Source organism: Cynocephalus volans, chromosome 5, assembly GCF_027409185.1.
Source record: "Cynocephalus volans isolate mCynVol1 chromosome 5, mCynVol1.pri, whole genome shotgun sequence".
Taxonomy (NCBI): domain Eukaryota; kingdom Metazoa; phylum Chordata; class Mammalia; order Dermoptera; family Cynocephalidae; genus Cynocephalus; species Cynocephalus volans.
The window spans coordinates 157,973,774-157,987,793 of record NC_084464.1 but is presented as its reverse complement, the minus strand read 5'-3'; the positions used below and the strand labels follow the sequence as shown (position 1 = coordinate 157,987,793).

Genomic DNA, 14,020 nt, shown 5'->3' with positions numbered 1-14,020 from the left:
GGACCCGGGCTGCACCGCGGTACCAGGTGACAGCGGTTCTCCCACCTTCGTGCGTGGCCGCGTAGGTCTGTCGGGATCATCCTTCTCTGCCTGGAACACATGGGATCTTTTCGAAAATCTTTTTCCCAAACAGCTCAGCCGAAAGGGCGCTGAAGCCGTGCCGAGGCTCTGGCGCCGAGGCTCCGGGACCGAGGACAGCGCCTGTGGCCCCGCCCACAGTGGGCGTGCTTGCGGCAGCAGGAGGCGGAGCTCCAGGGCGTCCCGCGGTGACGCAGGCGCAGCTCAGGGAGGCGCGCGCAGCTCAGGGAGACGCGCCAGCTGGAGACAGCAGGATGTGTTGGCTCACTATGGCCAGAAGAGGGCGCGGCGTCTCCCCAGGCTTCACAGGCCACAGATTCCCCCCATCCTCGGAACCCCTGTCCATGCCGCCTGTCCCGCCACAGGGCAACCCCTACAGCCCCGGGCCAAGAGCTCCTGGGTGCCCCTCCTCACTGCCTGGCTGGTCCTAAAAAAGCAGAGAAGGGTCCCGGACTTGGGTCGGGAGGGATCCGGCCGCTCTGCCACAGCAGCGCGGGCAACTGCTTCCCTCAGCGTCAGACCCCATCGGCGTCGCGCACGCCCCTCATCTCGCCTTGTTCCTCTGCCCGCTGTAAACCCGCACATCCAGAGAAGGCCGTAGAAAACCGCGGCAAACGGCCAGCCTGGCCGCCCTCCCCAGACAAGGGCAGGACAAAGACTGCGGGACCGCGGCCTGCACGCCAGGCCCACAGCCAGCTCCCAAGGATGGCGCCAAACAGCTGCGCCTCCAAGCGCTCCAGGCCGTGCTCGCCAGACCCGCGCAGCCTGGAGCACTCCAGGCCGTGCTCGCCAGGCCCGTGCCACCTGGGGCATTCCAGGCCCGTGCCTCCGAGCGCTGCAGGCCGTGTTCGCCAGGCCCGTGCCGCCTGTGGCATTCCAGGCCCGTGCCTCCGAGCGCTGCAGGCCGTGTTCGCCAGGCCCGCCAGGCCGCGATTCCGAGCGCTCCAGGCCGTGCTCGCCAGGCCCGCGCCTCCGAGTACTCCAGGCCGTGCTCGCCAGGCCCGCGCCGCCTGGAGCGCTCCAGGCCGTGTTCGCCAGGCCCGCGCCTCCGAGCGTTCCAGGCCGTGTTCGCCGGGCCCGCGCCGCCTGGAGCGCTCCAGGCCGTGCTCGCCGGGCCCGCGCCGCCTGGAGCGCTCCAGGCCGTGCTCGCCGGACCCGCGACTCCGAGTGCTCCAGGCCGTGATCGCCAGGCCCGCGCCGCCTGGCACGGCCCGCGCCGCCTGGAGCGCTCCAGGCCGTGCTCGCCAGGCCCGCGCCTCCAAGCGCTCCAGGCCGTGCTCGCCGGGCCCGCACCTCCGAGCTCTCCAGGACGTGCTCGCTGGGCCCGCCAGGCCGCGCCTCCGAGCGTTCCAGGCCGTGCTCGCCAGGTCCGCACCGCCTGGAGCGCTCCAGGCCGTGCTCGCCGGACCCGCGACTCCGAGCGTTCCAGGCCGTGCTCGCCGGGCCCGCCAGGCCGCGCCTCCGAGCGTTCCAGGCCGTGCTCGCCGTGCTCGCCGGGCCCGCCAGGCCGTGCCTCCGAGCGCTCCAGGCCGTGCTCGCCAGGCCCGCGCCTCCGAGCGCTCCAGGCCATGCTCGCAAAGTCCACCAGGCCGCGCTCACCAGGCCCTACAAACTGCTCGCAGAAATCGCCAGGCCACGCCACCAGGCCCTCCGGACTGCGGTGCCTATCAGGCTGCGCGTCTGAGCGCTCCAGGTCACTCTCGCCAGACCTGCCAGACTATGCTCGCTGGAACCGCCAGGCGGCGCCTCCGAGCACTCCAGGCCGCATTTGCTGGTCTGGCCAGGCCACGCTCGCTGGGGCCACCAGACCTTGCTTGCCAGGACCACCAGGCCGCGCCTCTGAGCCCTCCAGCTCGCACTCGCAGGGCCCACCGGCCCATGCTCGCAGGCACCACCAGGCCACACCTCTGTGCCCTGCAGATCGCGCTCGCTCGCAGGCCTGCCAGGCCGCACCAAGCCCTCCAGGCCGCGCCTCCGAACCCTTCACCTAGTGCTCGGCGAACCCGCCAGACGCAATGGGCCCTCCAGATCGAGCTCGCCCGGGCGACCAAGCCGAGAGCGCCGGGCCCGCCAAGCCACGCCGCCGAGCCCAGCCGAGCCCGCGCGCCGCTGAGACGCAAAGCCTGGAGATCCCGGCTTCACAGGCAGCCTCCCCGCGGCATCTCCGGTCGGCCGCCGCGGCAATCAGCGCTTGCCAGACAGACAACCCTCCCGTGCTACTACCTACGGGCTCAAGCAAGTCTTCCCTCTGCCCCTGTGCCACGCACCCCTCCTTTATTGTGTCTTTTCCTTCACCACATACTAATCACGTTATCTGGCCACATTAAGAAGGAATCCTCTCTATCCAATGTTGACCGCCAGCTACTGCCTCATTTTTCTGCTGCTCTTCGTAGTAACACTCTTTTTTAAAGATTTCTATTCTCGCTACCGCTGATAGTCCCCTTGTCCCCGCACTTCCTCAGCTCCAGGTCCTGACTTAAATGTCACTTTCTCGGCGAACTTACCCCACTTTAAAGTGTATGCCCTCCTGAGCCCCCGCATTCTTGAATCCCCTTCCTTTTCCTTTTTATAGCATTCATCACATTCTGACATACTACTTGGGCATTGCTTGTTTTTTACATTGTCTCCCACCCAGCTAGAATGTAAGCTTCATGCGAAAAGGGAATTATGTCTTAAGTTTTAGTGACTGATTTGCTTCCAATACCTAGCCCAGTGCCTAGATATCACTGGCAGTCAAATATCTGTTATAAATAAATGAATGCTTCATGTTGGCCGTGTTTTAAAACATAATTTCTACATAAATCTTTATGATTTAACCAAGTAAACCAGAAAGAAAAACAAAACAAAACTATACCTTACTGAGCCATTGCCACACAGATTGTTCCAGCATATTTGCCACAATAAAAAGTGCTACAGAAAAATGTTTGTATAAATATCTATGTATGGTACTATTTCTTCTACTGGTTAGATTCACAAAAGTAGGTTATGGGAATATATGTTTTAAAATTTAACAGACATTGCCAAACTATCAGGAAAGACCATAAGTCTGATAAAAACATGAGCCATATCCAAATCTCAACCAGATATCACTTTAAATATCCAATAGAATTATAGGTTTTAAGAAAACAAATAAAGGATTTAAGAGGAAAAGGTATCTTTCCATCTTAAGAGTTAAAGATGAAAAATTCAATCCCATGATCAGCCTGGATCGATGTTGTAGATTTCTGTGAGTGCACACGAGAATCAGACAATATAAATATCACTGAAGTCAGGGGCCAGGCTCCTTAGAATAAATAAAGTCACTCGGCACACCAACTACAGTTAGATTCACTGTGTCCTACCCAGGTCACCAACAAGAAGCCAATCAGAATCCAGGCTGTGGTGGTGAGTAGCCTCAAATAATACTGTTCCCTAACAAGTACATTACCTCAGTTAAATGGGCTGGTGACAGGCTTCCTCAAGTGGATAGACAGCTTTTAATACTCAGAAAGATTAAAACCATAGTATTAATATTTGGGATGTTAGGAGCAATGTGAACATATTTGGTATTTTTACAAACTTGCAATGTTTAATGTCATAACACCAATTCAAAGTTTATAACTGAGCAATTGATAATAGACTTGTGACAGTATTAGAACATGCTAGGGAATTTTAGGTTTATCATATTTACAAGTTTAAACTATTAAATTTATAAGAATTATTAACTCATTGGGCCTCATTCTGTTTGCTTCCTCTTCTACATGATAACCCTCCAAATATTTGAAGACAGCTTACATGTTTTCTACTATCTAGAAGAAGAAAAGAAGTTTTAATTCAACTGAAGTTTTAATTGCTAAATTGAATATGTGAAGTACTTAAAAAGGAAATCAAGTATATAAAATGTATAAATCATTTTAAAATGTGGTAAAGATTAGGTTGTAAATGTGACCAAATATGCATAGGTCCTATAAAAATGATTGCTAAAATCTGTAGATTCATATGTACATAATAACATCATTTGCCTAAGGAAGAACTAATGTATTTTTTAATTTAAAATAAGGCAATATTGTTTAAACCAAAGTTGAGGTCTTAATACTAGTTTTTTAGTACAAAACTGCCCTTGAGGGCACTATAAAACTCACATAGACAATTACAGTATCTTCCCAGAAGGGTTATAGACAACCATCTTCCTACAGCAATATTTAAATGTGCCCATTTCCAGGCTCCTTGCCAGCACTCTACAATTCAACCATTTAAATGTCTGCCAATTTAATTAAAGAAAAATGAGATCTCATTATTGCTTTCATTTGCATTTACACCTCACTTACTAGTGAAGTTGTATTCACCATCTGGATTTCTTTTTATGTGAATTGCCTGTTCTTAGACTTTGACATTTTTCTCCTGGGTTGTCTTATCAATTTTTAAGAAAAGCTCTTAATTTAATAGCACTGTGGCACATATGCTGAAAAATTTCTTCCCACTCTAGCATGTCTTTTGTCTTTGGGGTGCCTTTTGTCATTAAAATGTATGCAGTCAGAAATGTTCCTCTTTTCTTTTATGGCTTCCAGGTTTCCCCAAGGAAGTCTTCTCCAGATTACATTTATATTTTACTAAGTTTTTTCCAATGTTCTATTGTCTTTTTACTTTCAAATTTTAACTGATCCGTATTCTCTGTATGGGATATGAGGGAAGGGTCTAACTTTGTTTCCTAACAAACAAGGAGCTAATTACACCCATTATTTGGTTTTACAGTAAGTTCCCATATATATTTGGATCTGTTTCTTTACTAGCTCTTCTGTTCCTCTGATCTATTGGGAGCTCCAGCTTCTATAACTTTGAAAATTCACAACTTTTCCATTCTAGCAAATTCTTTCAACTGTCTTCTCAGAGCTACACATTCAGATTTCCTATCCTCATTCCCATTTTAGCTCTATACCTGTCTGATGTGACCCTCTGACTAATATAACACCACAGCCCTGAATAAATACACAGGCTCCAGCATTCTCCTGTCAGCATTCAAATCCATTGCCACACAATCTCTGGCAAATTGCTTATCCATTTTGTGCTTCAATTTCTTCATTTATAAAATAAGGAAAATGAAATCACCTACTTCAAAAGGTTGCTGAATGAACTAAATGAGATTATCTTGCTTAAAAGTATAAGACTTGGCATAGAAGTGCACAACAAATTTAGTCATTTTTATTGTATACACACATTAAAATTAGATCAAATTCAAGATTATCTCTATGCTAATATTGACGTCATTCTCATTGACTCATATACTTTGCTTTCTTAAGTTAAAGAAAAGGAACAATTACTGCTAGTCCTGAAGGTATAGGACACATCGTCACTCCCTCTGGGAGTCTGAAGCTCTGGGAAAGGTATGTCATGTGTGTCTGAGAGTAAAACTGAGATTGGACACTACTGGTTTATACCATCATCAACTTAACCTGTAACACAGCTTCTACTCATTGAGTTACCTTCGGCCTCTCCCTTTAAACAACTTTCCTATTCCATTGGGCCCAGCTTTCTAAAAACATCTTCTAGTACATGGCTTCCCCCATTACCATCACAAAGAATCTGTAATGGATCCACTACCTACCAGAAAATATCAACTCTCCTTCCTGGCTTTCAAAGCCTACAGAACTTGGTCATACTCAAATCCTGTCCAGCCACACCAATCTCACAAATTACCCTCCTAGTGACTTACCTGTATCTGGTATCAGTTTATATTATACTACACTACCACAAACTTCAAAACACTTCCATTAGCCAAAAATATTAAAGTCAAGTATTATAATAAAGTCAAGAGGAAAACTACTTTTTCCCCTTTCTGAAAACCTGAATAACACTGGCCAACAGGTTCATTTGCAGCCTCTCTGTGAATTGCCAAAAGATCACAATGAGGAAACTGGCAATCTCATCTGTAAGTTTTCTAAGCTTATCATCAAACTGTAAAATTTGTCTGACCCAAGAGTTCAGAACAAGCTGGTGCTTTCTCAGATCTCTATCCTGGGCCTCAAATCCCTCTTACCAGTGTTTTTGGTCTGGATAGCCTCTTAGTTGAGAGAGAGGTAAATCAAACAGGAATTGGGCCTCAACCAGAAAACCCTAGCACATCCTTATCGTCTTGCTCTAAACACTGCTTTCTAAAAATCCCTTTTAACTGCGTTTAGGAATTTCCGTTCAAAATGGCCGAGATGGAGCTACCACAGTAAGCAGCCCCTCCCAAACACAAAAACCTACCTAGCCTTCTCTTCCAGCTCCCCCACAGTCCCCGTACACACCCTCTCCATTTCGTGACTGTCCACCTTGATCAAACCTCACCATTCAAACTGCTTTGGTCAAAGGTCCACACAGACATTCATGCCGCCACGCCCAAGGGCAACACATGCTGCTTTGATGTCTGGCCTGCGGCCCTTCCTTGAGCATGTGCCCTCACCTCACTCCTGTGACCTATGAGGGCTGTCATCCACGTGGACCCTTCTTCCTCACCAAAGGAAAGGGATCATGATCCAAAACGCATACACTGGGGGAAATGAAACGAACCCTAGGAAAGAAAGGGCTGCACTTTTTTCTCTGAGACTGCCAGTCCTCAGGACCATTTAATTTTAAATATAACCCTAACGCCAGTGACCTTCTTTACTGTGAAGACATACTACCTGAGAATCAAACCACCACACAAGAAAGCTGAAGGCTACAGGGAGTAGAGAGGCTGGGCACTAAGGGAAATGTGGGTGAATGAGAGATAAAAGGAAAGATAAGGTTTAAGAAAAACATGGGTGAGAAGGGAGAGCCACACAGAAAACATCTTTCTACAACAAATACACATGTGCATGGTTTAACCTCATTTTATCTCATATTGGACATTCAAATTGCTACCACTTTTAACTATTATAAAACATAAAGTGCATATTAGATATTATAAACCTACATAATTTTGTATATAGCTATATGCAGTCATTTTTGCAAAATTGGGATCATATTGCCCATCTGGTAACTTAAGGGTAGTGTTTACTTACCCACTGAACGGTAGCTGTTTTTCTTCAAGTCATGCATGCAAACAGCACTCGATGGCCCACACTGGGAAAGAGCACCATTTCCACAGACGTTGATTTTATAAAGTATATTATTTTTGGTATCAACAGCTTCCCATGTATAACTGAAAAAGAAGAAAAACAACTTGTCACTGTCACTGATTTGCCAATAATTTAACTTCTCTCTAGTTTTACATTCAAGCCACATTTGCTTAGAACTACCACAAACTAGAAGGCACACTTTCATTAGCCAAAAATACTAACGTCAAGTATATTAAGTTGAAAAGAAGCCAAGACAGAAACCGCTAAATACCACCCTCACTCTGGTTAAATCCACTCTGAAGGCACCTCAGGACTCAACAATCAGCAAAATACTAAGATTCTACCTTTAATTTAAGAATATCAACTCAGCTAAGGAATTCTTAAGAATTATGTTGAATATATGATGGTAACCTTTCCAATCACACTGAAATGCTGAAAAGCCAGAGGATTGTTTTTAATTCTTTATTTTATTAAAAAACCAGTTATGGCATGAAAGCCAGTTCTCCATCCAGCTTTACTTTTACCACCACACTTCAGATCTGAACTGACAAACTGAAGCTGTGAGATCGGTCAACTGTCTCATCTGAAATCAGGCAGTCTATTTCAGGTTGATTCACTACGTCAGGCATTAAAACTCATTGTTCAAGCCTCTGGCAAAGCAGACATTGAGTAATTGCTAATAAATTAGTCCGTATACTCGGGACATAATACTTCGTTTGTCAGTTCTGTCAAAACAATTATTCTTAATTCTCTACTCTTCCCTGGGAGAATGTATTGTCCATTTTGTAAAATGGGGGTCATTTCCTCAGCAAGGGTAGAAACAAGAGGAGGAATAACTGCAGAGTTCCTTTGCAAATACAAAATTACCTTATTAACTTTAATTCAACAGTATTGCTGAAAGAAGGGAAGATAGGTTAAATGAGAATTGCTTAGGGCCGAGCCCGTGGCGCACTCGGGAGAGTGCGGCACTGGGAGCACAGCGACGCTCCCGCTGCTGGTTCAGATCCTATATAGGAATGGCCGGTGCGCTCACTGGCTGAGTGCCGGTCACAAAAAAGACAAAAAAAAAAAAGAATTGCTTAGGTTAGGCCTACCCAGGAGTTGTGGGGGTCTGGGGGTGAGACTTTGAGGTCTCCAAGCGTGAGATTGCTCATATTTATCTGGAGCTTATTTACCGAACACAGTACCCTCTTGATGACAGAAAACACTCCCTAGCAGTCCACTTCCCAGAGATCCCATCCACCAGGCATCAGGGCAATGACTGCACAAAACTACCAGGCAGCACATCCCTCTCTGACTAGAGTGAGTTGGCCCAGTAGACCCTCCAGAGGAGAAGCCACAACAGCCCTGTTAGGGTCACTGGCAGACGAGGCACCCAGCTTCCCCTGAACACAGGTCTGGGGCCAATCTGATTCACCTGCCAAGAAGCCAAGGGGTGTAAGCACGCATAAGCATTCCAGCAGGGTGGTGGAATGTTCCCCTGGAAGTTCTGATAGCCACTAAACTGCTACAAACCTGAAAAACAGGCTGGTGTACTTGTCAAGTGCCTGGCATCGGGGTGACACCAGGCTTTAAAGCAGTTACTACTAAACTCTGCTTCTTCATCACCAACATGTTAAGAGTTATCTCCTAGAATCAGGAAGATTAAACGACATGAGAAAATAACCCAAGTATCACCAGGCACAGAGAAAAAAATCATCAGTAAAGACTTGTCTCCGTTGCCTGTTCTTTGGTTTCACAAATATGTCTTAAGTACTTGCTGCAGTTTTGGAGTGTACATTCCAGTGGGGTGGAGACAGAAAATAAGTAAACAAATACTCAGAATAATTCCACCTACTAATGCATGCTCTGTGGCGGGAAATGATTGAGTAGTGGTGATAGACCAGGGAGTCCTCTGAGATGGTATTTGCTCTGAGACTTGAATGACAAATAGAAGAATTACGGTGGGAAGAACATTCTGAGCAGATGGACCACCACTGCCAAGGTCCTGAGGCAGGAAAGAACTCGGCACATTCATGGGAAAGAAAGGGGAGCAATGTGGCCGGTCCAGGAGGGTAAGAGGACAGAACAGGAGAGGAGGTCCAGGAGATGGGGCTGGGCACACAGGGATCTTGCAGATCAGAGGAAGCAGTTTCCATTTTATACCTGAAGCAAAGAAAGGCCACTCAAGGATACTACAACGCTTTCCTTAAGATTTTAAGCTAGTATTTTTACTGAAGAGTATTAGTAAAACTTTTCTATTATTAATTATGGTTAACTAAGACAAATGCTAATCTCTTATTAGGAAGCCATGAACAAGCTTTTCCAGGATACTTAACAGAAAATGTAAAACCTTAGCAGTGGCATCGTTAAAGTATTTCACAACCCTAAAGAATGACAGAGGTATATAAAGGCATCACTTGAAATGAGTCACTGATAGAAATCAACTCTGAAGAAATGCACACAGTACCTAAAATGCTGTACTCTTCTTAAAAACAGAAATCCACTGCTGTTTTTGCAGAGGTGATATTAAAATAAGTGTAAAGGGTCTGTGCATTCAGAGAGCAGAAAAACGGTGAAAGAGTAAAATGTGGGATACTGTCCTGATTATCTGGAAATCAGAGTTCCTAGAAAGAAACGGGTATTCAATTGCATTCTTTTCTCTATTCGCATTTCATATTTGTTTTGTCAAGAGTTACAAGAATGTAAGTGGTTATGGGAGTAAAGGAGGGGAGGACCCTATTAAAGCACATGAACACTGACTTTTGGGGGGTGTTGATTTCACCACTTAGCACAGGGCAGCCCTCTTCCAGGCTGGTGCCTTCAATGCCACTCACAGACCCAAAGAGCAGCACTCTGGTGAAGGCACCAATACCTGAGTTCTCAGTGACATCACTTAAAAACGAAGGAATGGTCACGGCACGTTTCTAAACCACACTACCAAGGCACCTGAAGACGGTCGGTACTTGAAACACTGATTCCAACGGACCTCATGTCTGCTTTAAAAACAAACACAGCTAGCATCTAGTATCTTTAGGAGCTCAGGAATAGTCCTTCGGTTAAACTAATCTCTCTGAAAACTCACAAAGCACATTCCAAAAACTATTATGTACTCTGATATGTACCCTGGTTAGATTACATTATTTACATATGCTTCCGCTAGTTGTAAATATTTTTTAAAGACTATTTCATAATAAACTTGAAAGTCATATAAATATCTGATAGTACTTAAGAAATTATGTGTTTGAAACTAGATAATTGTAGATTTCCTGCCAGGTTAAAGGACGAGCCGCCAGAATGGCCTAGGCTAAAATCATTCCAAAAATTAAATAATTCTTTAAATTGATTCTAAATTTTAAAAGCACCATGATCATATTATAGAAACAGAGAATGGTTTCAGAAGCAACAAAAGTATTATGGACTAAATAAAATGTAATGATATCTTTGAGGAATAATAAACTTTTGTCTGAAATTGTCTATTAGAAAATTTTCTACCTGAAGCGAACATGTATGGCCAAAATTGGGAAACTATTCCACAGCAGAACAGCTCATTTAACAGCCAAGCAAGTGAGACCATTCAGCTGAGATTCCCAGAAAAGTCTACATTCTAGACTACGTTATTTGGGATTTTGCAAGTAAAGACTTAAGGAAAAGACTCCCAAGAACAAAATGAAATCAACATATTAGATCAGAGAGAAAACTAAGCTGTAATATTTAAATTTTTAATTTTAGCAAGAAATAAGCCTCTGGAAGAAAATATCTGCAAGCTGTGCGGAAATGCAGTCTTCACTCAAACACACACGCACACACATAAGAATGTTTTAAATATGTTTGCTATAACAAGCAACTTCTGCAGCAAGATAAGTAAGAAAGTCCAGTCGGCATTTTCTTGAAACTAGCATTCCTATCGATGTCAAGTCTTCTAAAAGTCACTGAATCTGTGCTACATTCCATCTCCTCCGAGGGAAACCAGCAGGAGGTCGGTAGCGGGGAGGGGGGCAGGGAGAACCGCTGGAGGAAGCAGCTTGTCAACTGGAAACATCACCCAGAATCCCAGCCCGCTGTCCCGGCCTGGCAAAATTCAGTTAATATCCTCGAAGGAGGCCGCCTAATCCCAGTTAGAATTGCTCCTCTGGATATAAAACTATCTGCACAAGAAACTTGGTTTGGCAAAAGCAAGCAAAATCCTTGCTATTCTACCTCATTTTTCAGAGTGCAAAATGTACTTGGCCAATGATCCCCCTGCCCCATTCTCAAAAAAAACAAGTTCATTTTGAAGCAAGCCCGACAGCTGCAGACACAGTCACGCTCCACGGTGACTCCTGCAGCCCAGGCCCACGCTGCCCTGGGGCATCCGCAGTCCTGGCGCCAGCTCTGTTATCCCCAGCCACGCCGTTACTCTGGGACAGTAGTGCCCTCCCTCCCCAGAACTACCACTGGTGTTGCAGAATCAACACTGGCCAGTGGGTTGAGAAGGAAACTGGGCCAGTGGACCAAGGACGCATCCCAGCAAGACTCTCACCCACAGGCGCTGACACCCGAGCCAAACCCTCACCCAGAGCACTGACACCATTACTCAGCGCTCCCAAGTTCCTCAGTTCTGGAGTCAAAGATCCCAAGACTCAGAAAAATTCAGACCTTGCCCAACATCACACAATTATGAAGTGACAAAGCCAGGAATAAACCCAGGTCAGTTTGAACCCTGAGGACAAGTGCTTGCTTAACCACTAACATAAACTGCCTCATTTATTTTCAACTTAAAAAACATTTTAACTTCTCAGAAAATATTTAATTTCAATTACAACATTGCAACTGGCAAAACATTCCACAAATCTTTAGAGTTTAAATCTTGTCACAATAAATGCCATTAAAATGACGGATTCTGTAGGGCATGAAGATTTCCAAGCTCCTTGTTATACTAACAGCCAACCCACCTTCTGTACAACTTGATTCAATAAAATGCTAATTATACAGAAAAATTAAACTTGTTCCTTTACAGCTCCTTGTAATAACAGATATTTGTAAAAATTCCCGTTTCATGTCTAATGTCCCAGTTCACACGGTAACTACTTGGATAGTGAAGGCAGACTTCTCCGAGTGGTTGAACCCATCTGAGGACGGCCTCTAAGAAAAAGCTGTGAACTTTCTGAAGATTCAGACTGCACCATGCCATGCTGATCAACGAACAGATCATATGCTTTTCCTAGCTGAAGTTCTTCCCCAAGTTTTAAACTTCTGCTAAACTATACCGACTCCACTTCTGCTTTCTCTCTTGCACAGTCTGAATTGCCAAACACCAGAGGCATCGCCTTCTGCAACCTTTCTTCCCACACCCAACTGGTTTCCATGGAAATAATATCAATTCCCTCAGCCCGCTCCTTCCCACTGGCTATTCTCTCCTTGCTATTTGTATCCAAGCTGGTTGTGGACTCCACTAAGAAGGAATACATCTATATTGTTTTCCTCATCTCAGATTCACACTCTCCTTTAAATTGACTACTTTGCTTGGCAGAGAGTCCAATAGTGTCATCAATAACTCAGAACATCCTACAATCAAACTGTCAGGCCTAGCAGGAAATGGGCGAGGGGAAGAAGTCACACACAAGGCAAACGACTCTACAAGATCTCTGATTTCAAAGTGAACTCTGGAGCTGAAACATACCTTAGACATGGGCAATTAATTTAACCGTATAAGTTAAGCACACCATCTGAATCTTTCCCTTAAAGAAACCTTGATACCGTTTTGCTCCTGATTGTAATCTCATCGCTTCTCCTGAAAACCATCCTGGGGTACTACAGTCACTCCACGTCTGTTCAGTGGCACAGGGGTTCCATTTTAACTTCATTTGGTTTAAATTTCATAATATCCTGAAAGGTGTTGGCAGATTACCAATTAGAAGGAAGCACACAAGTAACAGACTGTCAACCAACCCAGAGACAGGAAAGCATTTCTACTTTCCTAGAACTGTTCCAGCAAATGCCACGTCTAATGCCATTCTGGTCGAGACCAAACCAAGCAAGGGGCAGCAAGAAGAAGCAAACTAACCAGCCAGCGCGCCTGCCTAGGGCTGGGAAAGCCTCCTCTGAAAGAAAGAAAAAGTTCAAAAGAAAAAGCCACAGGGATACAGCTGTACAGTATTTTTAAACTACTTGACATTGGTTTCTCGGTGTGACACCTCTCAAAGTTTTCATGTATGTCATCACTGAAAGCCTGAAAAACTGCAGTACTTTGCGAGATACAATTTGGAGTTCTTTCATTTTTAAAACAGCTAATATCTAAAATAAAGTATGTAAAATTCTATGGTCAAAATGTACGGTATGCCCAACCCCTTAAAGAAAAAAATCTTAGAAAACTGGGCTCCTTCCCTCCAACTCAAAACATCTCCATGAATTCTCACTCTGTTCCTTCCTCATTTACTGCCACATACCCCTAAGTCTTTTGAAATACATCTTAGTGCACTCACTCCCTGCAAGTCTTGGAGTTATGGTAATGGTCATGTAGCTATTAAACATTTTCTTACTGGCTTACAATTATCAGCATATAAAGGAGGACAGAGGTATGATGAAATCAGTAATAAAATTAACAAGCCTGTATGAATCTGTAATTTGGTTTCCTTTAAAAAAAAAAATCCCAGTTGGTGATATACGAGCTAAATTCGCATAGCACACAGTCACTAGCTAGCTAGAGGAACATTTTTCTGAATCCAGAGTGAGCAACAAATGTAACACTCTGGAGACAAAGGGAATACAAAGTCTTTCCAACCTGAACATCCAAAAAAGATTTTCCTACTTCTGGCACGCATCCAAGTCCTCTAACAGAATATTCAAGAAATCATTTGGCTCACAACTGCCCCCTTATCATTGTCAGATGGTTTCTCAGCTCATACATCCAGCCTATTAACCTT

At 45.2% G+C, this 14,020-nt stretch overlaps 1 protein-coding gene across 1 annotated transcript in view; it reads right to left on the bottom strand.

The window, feature by feature from the left end:
- The window catches only part of IGF2R (insulin like growth factor 2 receptor), a 103,525-nt gene that overhangs the window by 77,669 nt on the left and 11,836 nt on the right, over window positions 1-14,020 (bottom strand). The window contains exon 2 of the mRNA XM_063096166.1: window positions 7,080-7,219. Coding sequence (XP_062952236.1) covers window positions 7,080-7,219 — 140 coding nt within the window. The remainder of the gene's footprint in view (window positions 1-7,079; window positions 7,220-14,020) is intronic.